Genomic DNA, 14,242 nt, shown 5'->3' with positions numbered 1-14,242 from the left:
ACTTTTATAACAATAACAAACTGCCAACTTCAGTGTAGCTCTTGCCAAAAGTGTATTCCTTAAAACACAAAGAGAGGAACTCTTAAAGGTCCATCTTTTGAATAAGTCAGAATAGTTAAACATAAAAAGCTGTGCTTTTTGTTTTTTGTATAGTTCTTTAAAAGGAAACTTGTTTTGGGGAGAATAAAATTACTCTGGGCTGAGTTTTCCCAGTAACCTTACCTAAAAGGCTCAGGATGCAAACATGCAAATGTTGGTAAAATATGAAAATAGTTGGTGGATTTAAGACAAAAAATAACAATTTATTGAATAAATCAAATTTGAACATGTCTGTCAGTGCTGGTTGATCTTAGTGTTCCCTGGCCTTGCCTGGGACACACATTCATACGGTTTGATGAAGTACTTATTAGACTTTAACTTATCATAGCACTTACAATAACAAGCGTAGCTGTCCTCAATTTAGGTTATCATGTACGTCTCATATCGTTTTTTTCCTGCATCCAACTTGTGTGTGTGTGTGTGTGTGTGTGTGTGTGTGTGTGTGTGTGTGTGTGTGTGTGTGTGTGTGTGTGTGTGCGTGCGACGCGGGGGGAACGGAGCAGCAGGATTGAAACATCAGCCGCGGCGTTTAGAGTGAAAAAAAGTTCCAGCGTAGGCTACATTGATGTTAAAATAAATACAGGTTGGCAGGAGCAACAATAATATAAAATATTAAGAATAATATACAAATAAAGAATAAATAGGCCAATTCTAAATAGCTCAAATCCTTCATTGAACAAATGTGAAAACACACTGAAGATAATCTAATTATTACACTATAGCACTAAGAACACAGAACACAGAACACAGAACACAGAACACAAAACACAAAATAAAACTAAAACTAAAACTAAAACTAAAACTAAAACCTGACCTTTCTGGCCTTCCTTGATGCAAAATCATCAATGATGTTATCGTATGAAATCTGCTGCCCTATTGAGTGATTGATATGACGGCAAGGCCAGTGATCCGTTCCTGGGACATGGTTGACCTCAGGTATGACTTGATCAACTTTAGTTTTGAAAAGCTGCTCTCTGCTTGAGCCACAGTGACTGGCAGAGTAAGTGCAATCCTTAGAGCAGTCCAAAAGTTGGGGTAGATCTCCGATAGATCCTTATCATGCATAAAAGTGATGAGCTCAAGGAGGCTCGTGGCTTGACATCCGCCTTCCCGGGAGCTGTGCAGCGAGATGCTCCTCTCTCTCTCAGCAAGCAGGGCGCCTGCAGCTGCAGGGGGCGCCGATTTGCCACACAGTGAAATGATAGATAACAGAAAACCGTTTCGCGGCGCAGAGGATTTTTTTTCCCCCGCATGTGTCATGAAAATATGCTGGCTGCCCGGTTCGCCCGTGCCAAAAACCGCTACTGATTAAACTGTAGAGTTTTGTGAGGTAGAGGTTGAGGACCTTTGGCAAGTTGGACGTAGGTGATCTTTGGATAGGCCTTGTGTTATCTGGCCATATAAGGTTAAAGTCTGTATAAAGCTCAAATATGCTGAGAAATCATGAGCACTGTGTTAGGGATGTAAGTTCAATGATTTTCCTCTCAGCAGAGTGATGCTGTATGAAGAAGAAATCCACTTGACACTGTACTTGATCCTAAAGGTTTTATTACATCAAGTTTCCAGCAAAGGGGGGAAATGGAATGGAATGTGATTCATATAATTTCTGATATTACTCTGTATTTCCATAGTATCTTTATGTTTGATGTGTTGTTTTCATGTGTTGTTTTGCAAAGATACTGGTTGGTGTTTTCTTTTCTTCCAGAGTATATGGGGGAATGGGCAGAAGGGATTTAGATATTCAAATATGGACAATAAAGAATGGACTGGAAAACTCTGAACAAGGATACAGCGATGAACTGTTCAGATTCCATCTACACTACACCGGAGTCAAAACTGTTGAGAGGCTGCAGTGGACTACATTCCTGTTTGTTCTGACGTACAGTATATGCATATTTGCTTGAGTAATACATAATTTGTGTACCATATTTGTTTTATATAAATTGCTTGGAGGATGATGTTTTTTGTTGTGAGGTACATGTGGGGACCTCAGATGTTTTTCTTTTTTCTCTTGTAGTTTAGGGATATTGGGGTCTAGGCAGGGATAGGTCCATTGGACAGTATGATGGGTCGACCAGCCTGAATTTGGACATTGTTTTGATTTTATTTCATTTTCCTGAGGTTTTGACATGTATTTGCTAAAATTGTTAAAGATTTATTTTTAATTGAATTGGAGTACTAAGCGTGGGGGCAGAGGGGCCATGAGAGAATTTTCCTGTCTTGATTGTTTTGATGGATATTTTGGAAAGATAGCTGCCGGACAGGTTTTTCACTCTCACACTCCATAAAGTTGTTGTATTGTTAAAATCACAATACAGGGAACATGGGTCAGAGAAATTGTAATTGTAAACATGTATGTTTTACTCCTTTTGTTTTTTGAGACTTTATTAAGTCTCGAAGGGGGGAAATATGTGGTATCTGGCCATATAAGGTTAAAGTCTTTATAACGCTCAAATATGCTGAGAAATCATGAGCACTGTGTTAGGGATGTAAGTTCAATGATTTTCCTCTCAGCAGAGTGATGTGTTGAAGAGGATGTCCTATTTGATTCTGTGATTAGCTGGCTGAGTGAGATTAATGATTTTATGAGTAGTGTTGGAGCCCCCCCCAAAAGAGACTCTGACCTCAAAGGGACTCAGACCTTTACTTGCCAACTCACAACTGTTTACTTTATCTAACATGTTACCTAAACGTACCCCTTATAAACCATGTTCTTGCTGCAGCAAGTCAGAGTGCATATTGGCTTTGTCTCTCCGGGTTCTGTGGGACTTGTCATTGATGCTGGAAACTTGATGTAATAAAACCTTTATGATCAAGTACAGTGTCAAGCGGATTTCTTCTTCATACAGCATCACAACATCACTACACAAAACCCAACAGCCTACACTAGGTTTAGTGGTTTTTGACTTTTTAACTCAAGTACTGTACTTAAGTACAAATTTAAGGTACTTGTAGGCTACTTGAGTCTTTTTTGTTATGCCACTTTCTACTTCTAATCCACTACATTTAAGAGGAATACATTTTACTTTTTACTCCACTACATTAATCTGACAGCTTTAGTTACTTTTATTTGATTTATTTGACAGGGACAATGCACAGCTCCTTAGCAAAACCAGAGTTATAAGCTAATTTTCATCTGAAGTCCCTTGGCAGGAAACAGAGAATAACATCTCTGTCAGAAGGGAAATCTAACACTGGAGTATAAAAACGTAATAATTTATAAACTACAATGTTTTATTATGAATTAAACTACCCAGCAACAGATGAAATAATCAGCAGTGTAAACACTTAGTTGATTGACAGAACTGTTTTGATCGTTTCCAGTTACTAAAATGTGAGGATTTGTGACTTTTAAGTACATTTTTCTGATGATCCTTAGATACCTTTACTAAAGTAACATTTTCAATGGAGGACTTTAACTTTACATTGTATTTTTACAGTGTGGTATTAATACTTTTACTTAAGTAAAAGATCTGAATACTTCTTCCACTTCTGGCTGGAGGCTGGAGCCATATTGATTGTCAGCCCTTAACAAAATGTACTTTGGCAAAATTCTGAAGTTTGACATGTTGAGGGCAGGTAGACTTAACCCAGAGTCAACATAACTTTTTGTTACCACCACTTTTTAAGTGCATGTTTGCCAACTAGTTATATATTTTTTCTCACTTGCTTGAAAAAAAAATATTGGTAACTTTTAAATGAACTTGATGATGCTATTACAGTTTACATTTCATTTGGTACTTTAACCTCACATTGATTTGTTTCAGCACATGAACGGTTATTTATGCGCACAGTAACATTTTATGCATTAAAAGAATGAATAATCTAAACCCAGCTGAAGATGCCTAGTCAGAGCTGTAGGTATCCCTTTTGGTCTGCAGCTGGAATGATTTCACTGGCTAAGGTTTATGCTCATCAGTTCTGATGGGTAATGGCCAACAAAAGGGGCGGGAATGTAATGGCAGTAAACATGATCTCTGTACTATAAAAGCAGGTGCACATGTCCACCTTCCCTACAGCATCTAGTGAAGTTGTGTAGATAATTTGGTGTTGTGAAGCAATAGTGATGAAATGTACTGCAGTGTGCCTTGTGGCACTGGCCTTGCATGTCAGCTTATGTGATGCTCAATGGAACCCTCGTTCTAACAATCTGCAACCTGCATACCCAGCGCTACAGCCTAGCAATACTTCTCCAATTCCACAACAGACAAAGCAGACATTTGAGAAACCACTCACCTGGAAATACCCTATAGTAGCCCCGTCTGAGGCCCCAGTCGTGGTGCCTTTCGAGCTGAGATATCCTGTTTCTGCTGCAACTGTTGCTGTTGAGTGCAAAGAGAAGGTTGCTCATGTGGAAGTCAAGAAGGACATGTTTGGGATTGGCCAGTTAATCAATCCTTCCGACATTTTCCTGGGAAACTGTGCTCCTATTGCAGAGGACCCTGTTGCTAAAGTGTTGATTTTTGAAGTGGCACTGCAAGATTGTCAAAGCACATTAACGGTAAGATGAAGATGCCAAAATAATAAACTGCAATGAATATTAATTCAGACTATGGTAAAATATGATCATGTATGATGCTATTTTATTGTATATATGTATACATATATATATATATATATATATATATATATATATATATATATATATATATATATGATACACTACCGGTCAAAAGTTTTAGAACACCCCAATTTTTCCAGGTTTTAAATGTCTTATTGTACTATATATATATATATATATATTGTAGCCCCCTTTGGCAGATATAACAGCTGAACACACTCGTGGGATTCTTTCTACAATGGAAATCAAATATTCTTCAGAAAGTTCTTCCCAACTTCCCACACCAGAGGGTACTGCATGGCGCTACAAAATGCTGTGGTAGCCGTTTTGGTTTAGGGTGCCTTTCACTCTGTACAAATCACCGACCCTGGATCCAGCAAAACAGCCCCAGACCATCACGCGTCCTCCTCCATGTCTGACAGTTGATGTCACACACTGAGGAACCATCCTTTCGCCTACTCGACTGCGTACAAAAATCCTGCGTGATGAACCGAAGATTTCAAATTTGGATTCATCAGTCCATAGCACCTTCTTCCAGTCTTCAGTAGTCCAGTGATGATGTTTCTTGGCCCAGGCAAGCCTCTTTTTCTTATTCTGACGTTTTAGCAATGGCTTTCTTGCTGCAACTCGACCTATCAAACCTTCAACTCAAAGTCTTCTCTTTACAGCTGAAACTGAGACTTGCTTATTACGACCACTATTAAGCTGTGCTTGAAGCTGTTGTCCTATCACGCAAGCTCTCAGAAACTTGTCTTCTGATTCTGTTGTGGCTTTGGGTCTGCCAGACATCTTCCTGTCAGAGTTTTCCCCAGTTTCTAAGTGCTTTTTGACACCTTGACTTTCTTCGCAATTTCTCTGTAGGAAAGACCAACATTCTTAAGTGTTATGATGGTCTGTCTCTCTTCCATTGTTAATTGCCTTTTTCCCACCATTTTTATAGCAACACACTACTTTCTGCAGAACAATACTGTTCAAATAATGCTCACGAGGGTATGGTACCACAGTGTGTTCCAACAATACTTTTATACAAACAGAGGGGGTTGTAAGTAATCCAGACAAGTTGGAACACCTGTCGGAATTGGTAGCACCAACTTTCAAAGCTTGATCAACCTCCATTGCTGCAGAACAGCTTTACATTGTTAACCCATTTCTTGTTCCCTGAAAAAAGCCTTTTTGTAAATACTGAAATGTACATCGTTTTTCAGTTTTGGGTAACCTTACTTTTTTTTTAACCTCAGGCAGTTCACCACTTACCTTGTACCATTTCAAGCTATTCATTGGACTTGAACTGCTAAAATTTCAATAAAACACAAAAACAATTGGTGTGTTCTAAAACTTTTGACCAGTAGTGTGTATATATATATACATGTCTAAATGAAAAAAAAACGTATTCCGACATCCAAAGGAATTTGCACTTCACTTTACTATTTTGTTCTTTATTATACAGTATATATTTGTTTTGATTTAGAGTCTTATACATAATGAACATTATCACTACTGTTATTGTTTATCCGTTTTGGCAATGTGAAGTTAAAGAGAACACTGATCATAATTATTCCCTCTCTGTCCCTTGCATCTTGTCTCTGTGTTGCAGTGTCTCTGATAATTGTACCTTTTTTTATATATATATGTGTGTGTATGTATATATATATATATATATATATATATATATATATATATATATATATATATATTGACCCTGTCAGTGAATAAGGCCTCTGGCTTGGACCTTATCTCCTCCAGGTTTTTAAGGGATAGTGCTGGGGTTACATAAAGTATTCTTACTCATATCATAAATCTTTCCATTAAGACAGGGTGTTTTTCCAAATCATATGAAGAATGCCAGGGTGGTTCCTGTTTTTAAGAAAAATAGTAAAGCTGACGTTGGAAATTATAGGCCAGTATCAATCTTGTCAACCATATCAAAGATTTTTGAGCGTTTGGTGTATGAACAGGTGGAGGAGTATCTCATCAGGCTTGATCTATTATATGAGCTCCAATCTGGCTTTCGAGCTGCATATTCGACAGACACCTTTTCGACCAAGTGCGTCAGAACTTTGAACAAGGGAATTATGTTGGCATGGTATTACTTGACCTGCAGTAAGCATTCCATACTGTGAAGCACAAGATTTTGATTTCTAAATTACAGTGCATGGGTTTTAGTAACTCTGCACTCACATGTTTCACTTCTTACTTAACAGATAGGACTCAAGTCTGTGATGTTGAGGGGACCCTCTGTGATCCACAGAGTATAACATGCGGGGTGCCCCAAGGTTCGATTCTGGGGCCCCTGTTATTTTTAGTATATATAAATGACTTATCAGCTGTGGTTCGGTGCAAGTTGCTATTATATGCTGATGATTCTGCTTTACTTGTCCCAGGGTGTAATGCAAAAGACATTGAAAATACTCTTGGTATAGAGCTAGAGTCTGTCAACCAGTGGCTGGTAGACAGTAAGCTCTCTATGCATCTGGGCAAGACTGAATCAATCCTGTTTGGTACAAAAAGGAAGTTCTCAAAATTAAATACTTTAAAGGTGATGTGTAATGGGTCTGAAATTGTATCCAAATCCAGTGTCACATATTTGGGTTTAGCATTGGATTAATCACTTATAGGTGAATCCATTGCAGCCAAGGTTTTAGCTAAATGTGCCTGTAAGTTGAAGTTTTTATATCGTAAGACAAAGCTTTTTGATTTCTCTGTAAAGAAATTATTGGTATTAACTTTGATTCAATGCCAGGTAGATTTTGCTTGCTCTGCATGGTTTTCTGGGTTGACTGTAAAACTTAAAAACAAATTCCAAGTGCTGCAAAACAATGTTATTCGGTACCTATTAAAAGCACCCCACCGTACTCACATAGGTAGGGAGGAGTTTACAAGAGCTGGTCTACTACCTGTACATCTAAGAGTAGAACAACTTAAGCTGAACCATATGTTTAACATTGTTAATGGTCATGACCCCAATTATTTATGCTCTAATGTAACCATGGTCTACATGCAGCATAGTCATAATACTAAGGCCAGCATCTGCTCATGCATAGTTCTTTGAGCTACAAATGCAACAAAAAATTCTTTCTTTTACACTGGTAACAACTCCTATCATCACGAAGGATTTTTAAAACACAGGTAAAGCAGTTTTTATGGAACAAGGTGAATATCTATTGATAAATTGGTGAGTTTGTGTAGCATTTATATTATTTTTTGTTTGTTTTTCATTTAGTTTGTTTTTTACGTGATGTTTATATATTTTCCATATTTTCCGTCTTTCCATAATGGTTTGTTTGCTTTTTGTATATTGTTTTACATGTGAAACACCAAGGGCAGTGCTGGAAATAAGTATTTTACTTTAGCATGTTATCCTTTGGATTACTGTTTTATTGTCTCTATCCAGAAATAAATCAATCACTCAATCAATGTGTGTGTGTATATATATATATATATATATATATATATATATATATACAGTACAGGCCAAAAGTTTGGACACACCTCATTCAATGCGTTTCCTTTATTTTCATGACTATTTACATTGTAGATTCTCACTGAAGGCATCAAAACTATGAATGAACACATATGGAATTATGTACTTAACAAAAAAGTGTGAAATAACTGAAAACACGTCTTATATTTTAGATTCCTCAAAGTAGCCACCCTTTGCTTTTTTGATAGCGCTGCAAACCCTTGGTGTTCTCTCAATGAGCTTCATGAGGTAGTCACCTGAAATGGTTTTCACTTCACAGGTGTGCCTTGTCAGGGTTAATTAGTGGAATTTTTTCCCTTATTAATAGGGTTGGGACCATCAGTTGTGTTGTGCAGAAGTCAGGTTGATACACAGCCGACAGCCCTATTGGACAACTGTTAGAATTCATATTATGGCAAGAACCAATCAGCTAAGTAAAGAGAAACAAGTGGCCATCATTACTTTAACAAATGAAGGTCAGTCAGTCCGGAAAATTGCAAAAACTTTGAATGTGTCCCCAAGTGCAGTCGCAAAAACCATCAAGCTCTACAACGAAACTGGCTCACATGAGGACCGCCCCAGGAAAGGAAGACCAAGAGTCACCTCTGCTGCTGAGGATAAGTTCATCCGAGTCACCAGCCTCAGAAATCGCAAGTTAACAGCAGCTCAGATTAGAGACCAGATAAATGCCACACAGAGTTCTAGCAGCAGACACATCTCTAGAACAATTGTTAACACTAGAACGGCCATGACGGTCATTTTGACCGTTTTGAAATTTATGTGTAATAACTTTGCTGAATAAAAAAATACAATCCTGCTGCTGCCTGACTTTTCCTAAAATAGTCTGTATTTTAATTTAAAATTGTTTTTACATACATTACACAAAAGGCAAAGAAAATACAATCACTTTTACCTATTCCGGCCATACACGGTCATATGGACCGCTCGGATTTTTGCGGTATTGTTTTTAATAATTCTCGCTGTTGAAGATGCATCTTGGTTGCTTAGTAACTACCATAGTCTCTATCAGAGAAACGTAACTAGCGGTCTCGAGTAAAAAGTGTGGGCATCACCGATGGGCCGAAGGCAAAGCCAGAGCCGGTAACGTGGGCTACTACAATAAATACGGCGTGGATGGACTCAGTTCTGAATCAGAAGGCAAGCATCGGGCGTTTGCTCTGTGAAAGGCGCAGTACACGTAGATGGCCGGTGGCTGTTTACATGTTCATATAACTTTATACATCCTGAACTGGCTGGAATCATTGCACTCATCTTCTCCAAGAAGTGCACCAGCAGTAAAATTGTCCGGAGGAAGTTCATGCAGCAACTGGCAGAGGAGCCGAGAGCGGAGTTTATGGAGGAAAAAAGGGCAGCGGGGCATGGTCCGAGTAGGTTATAGCTAAATGTTCAAATAAGATACTTTTAATTGTTATTTGGCTGTTATGAGTTAAGTTGAATGAATTTCCAGACCATATTTTTTGGGATATGAATGTATGGAATAATGACGGTTTACTATGCCATGATATGAATTATTGAAACACGTATTACTACTCAAATGTATAATTAAACTCGTTAAAATGTACATTTCGGTGTTATTACGTTTTTCTAAAGATATCCTAACACAATACATAATACAATATCGCAATTAGGTATTTATCATGAGAGATTATAGAGTTTGGAATGTGGCGGTCAAAATGACCACTCACGGCAGTTCTAGTAGTTATGGAATTCCGGCACTTCTAGTGTTAAGAGGAGACTGCGCGAATCAGGCCTTCATGGTCAAGTAGCTGTTAGGAAACCACTGCTAAGAAGAGGCAACAAGCAGAAGAGATTTGTTTGGGCAGAGAAACACAAGGAATGGACATTACACCAGTGGAAATCTGTGCTTTGGTCTGATGAGTCCAAATTTGAGATCTTTGGTTCCAACCGCCGTGTCTTTGTGCGACGCAGAAAAGGTGAATGGATGGATTCTACATGGCTGGTTCCCACCGTGAAGCATGGAGGAGGAGGTGTGATGGTGTGGGGGTGCTTTGCTGGTGACACTGTTGGGGATTTATTCAAAATTGAAGGCATACTGCAACCAGCATGGCTACCACAGCATCCTGCAGCGACATGCCATCCCATCCGGTTTGCATTTAGTTGGACCATCATTTATTTTTCAACAGGACACTGACCCCAAACACACCTCCAGGCTGTGTAATGGCAATTTGACCAAGAAGGAGAGTGATGGAGTGCTGCGCCAGATGACCTGGCCTCCACAGTCACCGGACCTGAATCCAATTGAGATGGTTTGGGGTGTGTTGGACCGCAGAGTGAAGGCAAAAGGGCCGACAAGTGCTAAGCATCTCTGGGAACTCCTTCAAGACTGTTGGAAAACCATTTCAGGTGACTACCTCTTGAAGCTCATCAAGAGAATGCCAAGAGTGTGCAATGCAGTAATCAGAGCAAAGGGTGGCTACTTTGAGGAAACTAGAATATAAGACATGTTTTCAGTTTTTTCACACTTTTTTGTTAAGTACATAATTCCATATGTGTTCATTCATAGTTTTGATGCCTTCAGTGAGAATCTACAATGTAAATAGTCATGAAAATAAAGGAAACGCATTGAATGAGAAGGTGTGTCCAAACGTTTGGCCTGTACTGTATATATATCTCAACTAGATGAAAGAAGATTCCCTCATCTACAGCTTCACTCTGAACTATGTTCCCCATCCTCTGAGCATTGCTCCTGTGGTGAGGACTACCCAAGCTGCTGTAATTGTGGAGTGCCACTACCAAAGGTATGTAGACTGTATGTGAAAGGTGTGGCAGTATACAGACAAACAAATAAATAACAATACAACATAGCAATCTTAAACTGATATGTAATCCATTACCCTTGACCTAGGCAAATCCAGTAACCATAATCTGATTAGTTTATTCAAACAGCAAATGGACATTGATGTGAAAATTACTTTAGTCTGCATTGTAATGAACATTTAATCATTCAGGAAGCACAATGTGAGCAGCCTTCCTCTTGACCCCCTGTGGATCCCATTCTCTGCGGTTATGGTAGCAGATGAATTCTTATACTTCACCCTGAAACTCATGACGGGTGAGTTAAAAAAACGATTTATCTGCAATTTTTAACTTCTATGGGCCTGTGATTTGAAATATATATTTGTCAACGATGCTAAAATGGCATTATCTCCTTGCACAGATGACTGGCAAAATGAGAGGCCAAGCCATCAGTATTTCCTGGGAGACATTATAAATATTCAGGTTACTGTTAAGCAGTTCTTCCATGTGCCGCTCAGAGTTTATGTGGATACCTGCGTAGCTACTCTGTCAGCTGACGCAACCTCCACCCCTAGCTATGCCTTTATTGATAACTTTGGGTGAGTTAATTGAAGTTTTTCTGTAGAGTGAGAATACATTATCACAAACACTTTTGAGTCCATCACTAATGTTAATGTTTCTCCACATGCAGGTGTTTGGTGGATGCTAGAATCACAGGCTCTCTCTCTAAGTTCATACCTCGTGTTGCAGACAACAAGCTTCAGTTCCAGTTGGAAGCCTTCAGATTCCAGGGTGTTGCCAGTGGAGTGGTGAGCATCTTCAAGACTGATTTAATATTTTCTGCTATATCCTACATCCAGTGCTGCGTAAAAAACATTTACGCAATAATAACCCAAACCCTATTATTCCAACAGCTCTACATTACCTGCCACTTAAAAGCGACATCCGCTAACGTTGGCATCGATGCTACACGTAGAGCTTGTTCCTACATCAATGGGTGAGTCTGCATGTGTGAAACAAGTGTGATTATGTGTGATACGGTATTCACTGCTTGCATCTCTCTTTCTTCCTAGTTGGAAGGAGGCCAGCGGAGTTGATGCAGCTTGTGGTTCCTGTGAATCTGCTTCATTTGGACCACCTGGCAATTTACCTGGTTTAGCTTTACCAGCTTTCCCTCCAGGTGGTGGAGTTAACGCTGGTGCCTCTGGTGCTGGCTCAACTGGTTATGGCAGCGGTGGCGGCTCAACTGCTTATGGCGGCGGTGGCGGCTCAACTGATGCTGGCAGCGGTGGCGGCTCAACTGGTTATGGCGGTGGTGGCGGCTCAATTGGTGCTGGCGGCGGTGGCGGCTCAACTGGTTATGGCGGCGGTGATGGCTCAACTGGTGCTGGCGGCGGTGGCGGCTCAACTGGTTATGGCGGCGGATCAACTGGTGCTGGCGGTGGTGGCGGCTCAACTGGTTATGGCGGCAGTGGCAGCTCAAGTGGTTATGGCGGCGGTGGCGGCTCAACTGGTTATGGCGGCGGATCAACTGGTGCTGGCGGCGGTGGCGACTCAACTGGTTATGGCGTCGGTGGCGACTCAACTGTTGCTGGTGGCGGCTCAACTGGTGCTGGTGGCGGTGGCGGCTCAACTGGTTATGGCGGCGGATCAACTGGTGCTGGCAGCGGTAGTGGCTCAACTGGTTATAGTGGCAGTGGCGGCTCAACTGGTTATGGCGGCGAATCAACTGGTGCTGGCGGCGGTGGCGGCTCAACTGGTTATGGCGGCGGTGGCGACTCAACTGGTTATGGCGGCGAATCAACTGGTGCTGGCGGCGGTGGCGGCTCAACTGGTTATGGCGGCGGTGGCGACTCAACTGGTGCTGGTGGCGGCTCAACTGGTGCTGGCGGCGGTGGCGGCTCAACTGGTTATGGCGGCGGATCAACTGGTGCTGGCGGTGGTGGCAGCTCAACTGGTTATGGCGGAGGATCAACTGGTGCTGGCGGTGGTGGCGGCTCAACTGGTTATGGCGGCGGCTCAACTGGTGCTGGCGGCGGTGGCAGCTCAACTGGTTATGGCAGCGGCTCAACTGGTTATGGCGGAGGCTCAACTGGTTATGGCGGCGGTGGCGGCTCAACTGGTTATGGCGGAGGCTCAACTGGTTATGGCGGCGGTGGCAGCTTAACTGGTTATGGCGGCGAATCAACTGGTGCTGGCGGAAGTGGCAGCTCAACTGGTTATGGCGGCGGATCAACTGGTGCTGGCGGTGGTGGCAGCTCAACTGGTTATGGCGGAGGATCAACTGGTGCTGGCGGTGGTGGCGGCTCAACTGGTGCTGGCGGCGGTGGCAGCTCAACTGGTTATGGCGGCGGTGGCGGCTCAACTGGTTATGGCGGAGGCTCAACTGGTTATGGCGGCGGTGGCGGCTCAACTGGTTATGGCGGCGGCTCAACTGGTGCTGGCGGCAGTGGCAGCTCAACTGGTTATGGCAGCGGCTCAACTGGTGCTGGCGGAGGCTCAACTGGTTATGGCGGCGGTGGCGGCTCAACTGGTTATGGCGGCGGCACTAAGACTAATCCTTCGAGAACGGGTCGAGATGTTTCCCAAAGCGAAAGTTTGTTAAAAAAAATTCATTGTCTAAAGCATGTGATATTATATGATGAAAATTGAACAGTCAACACATTATATTACACTACTATTTTTTATCAGAGTTGATATTATGTTGGTACTGTATGTGTGCCTGTGTTGTAAGACAACTACAATGGTGCATGCTGTGACACGTCTTCTGTCTTTTTTCCTTAGGGTTCGAATGGGAAGGTGATGTCATGCTGGGTCCCATCCATATTAGAGAAAAGACAAAACATAATTAAAGAGTAAGAACCAGAAAAAAATGAAAGTATAACTTGCTTTACATTGCCCTCTGTGTTATGCTAAATGTTACATAATGGATTACATCTGGATGGAAATAAAAAATGCAATTGTGTGATAGGCTTGTGTCATTCATTGGATAGAACCATTACAGGAAAGGCAAACGTTTTCCCTTTTTCTTTTAAAGGTGCAATATGTAATATTGTGTGTAATACTGGCAGCTAGCGGTTAAAATAGTTACTGCACTACCAATTCAAAATACTGGAGAGTCGTCTCCCCCGCCCCCTCCTGCCCAGACTCGAAGTTCACTGGGGTTGCCAGGCTGAGACCGCAGCATTCACAACAATGTAGCTGGACGCTTTTCTCACATAGCCAGACATTACTCCACAGCACAGCAGAGTAGCTAACGGTAGATGCTAGTCTCACATAGCCAGACATTACTCCACAGCACAGCGGAGTAGCTAACGTTAGATGCTAGTCTCACATAGCCAGAC

The 14,242-nt window shown here is 41.4% G+C and overlaps 1 protein-coding gene across 1 annotated transcript; it reads left to right on the top strand.

The window, feature by feature from the left end:
- The first annotated feature begins 3,635 nt into the window (after positions 1-3,635).
- LOC114560088 (zona pellucida sperm-binding protein 3-like) lies at positions 3,636-13,863 on the top strand. Its single transcript, XM_028585241.1, has 10 exons — positions 3,636-3,678; positions 4,158-4,600; positions 10,782-10,900; positions 11,111-11,214; positions 11,320-11,497; positions 11,590-11,707; positions 11,813-11,895; positions 11,972-12,042; positions 13,204-13,488; positions 13,683-13,863. The coding sequence occupies exons 1-10, from the start codon at positions 3,636-3,638 to the stop codon at positions 13,748-13,750; spliced, it is 1,512 nt and encodes a 503-aa protein (XP_028441042.1). The 3' UTR covers positions 13,751-13,863.
- The last annotated feature ends 379 nt before the right edge of the window (positions 13,864-14,242 follow it).

The sequence above is a fragment of the Perca flavescens genome, chromosome 8 (genome assembly GCF_004354835.1).
Source record: "Perca flavescens isolate YP-PL-M2 chromosome 8, PFLA_1.0, whole genome shotgun sequence".
Taxonomy (NCBI): domain Eukaryota; kingdom Metazoa; phylum Chordata; class Actinopteri; order Perciformes; family Percidae; genus Perca; species Perca flavescens.
Note: the sequence above shows the minus strand (reverse complement) of the source record. Positions and strands in the feature narration are given on the sequence as shown.

Bases quoted from the DNA above. Each gene is read 5' to 3' on its own strand.
- LOC114560088 (XM_028585241.1), top strand. From the start codon at position 3,636: ATGTACTTTGGCAAAATTCTGAAGTTTGACATGTTGAGGGCAG. The intron at 10,901-11,110 runs GTATGTAGACTG...TTAATCATTCAG, and splicing joins GTGGAGTGCCACTACCAAAG to GAAGCACAATGTGAGCAGCC. The intron at 11,498-11,589 runs GTGAGTTAATTG...CTCCACATGCAG, and splicing joins GCCTTTATTGATAACTTTGG to GTGTTTGGTGGATGCTAGAA.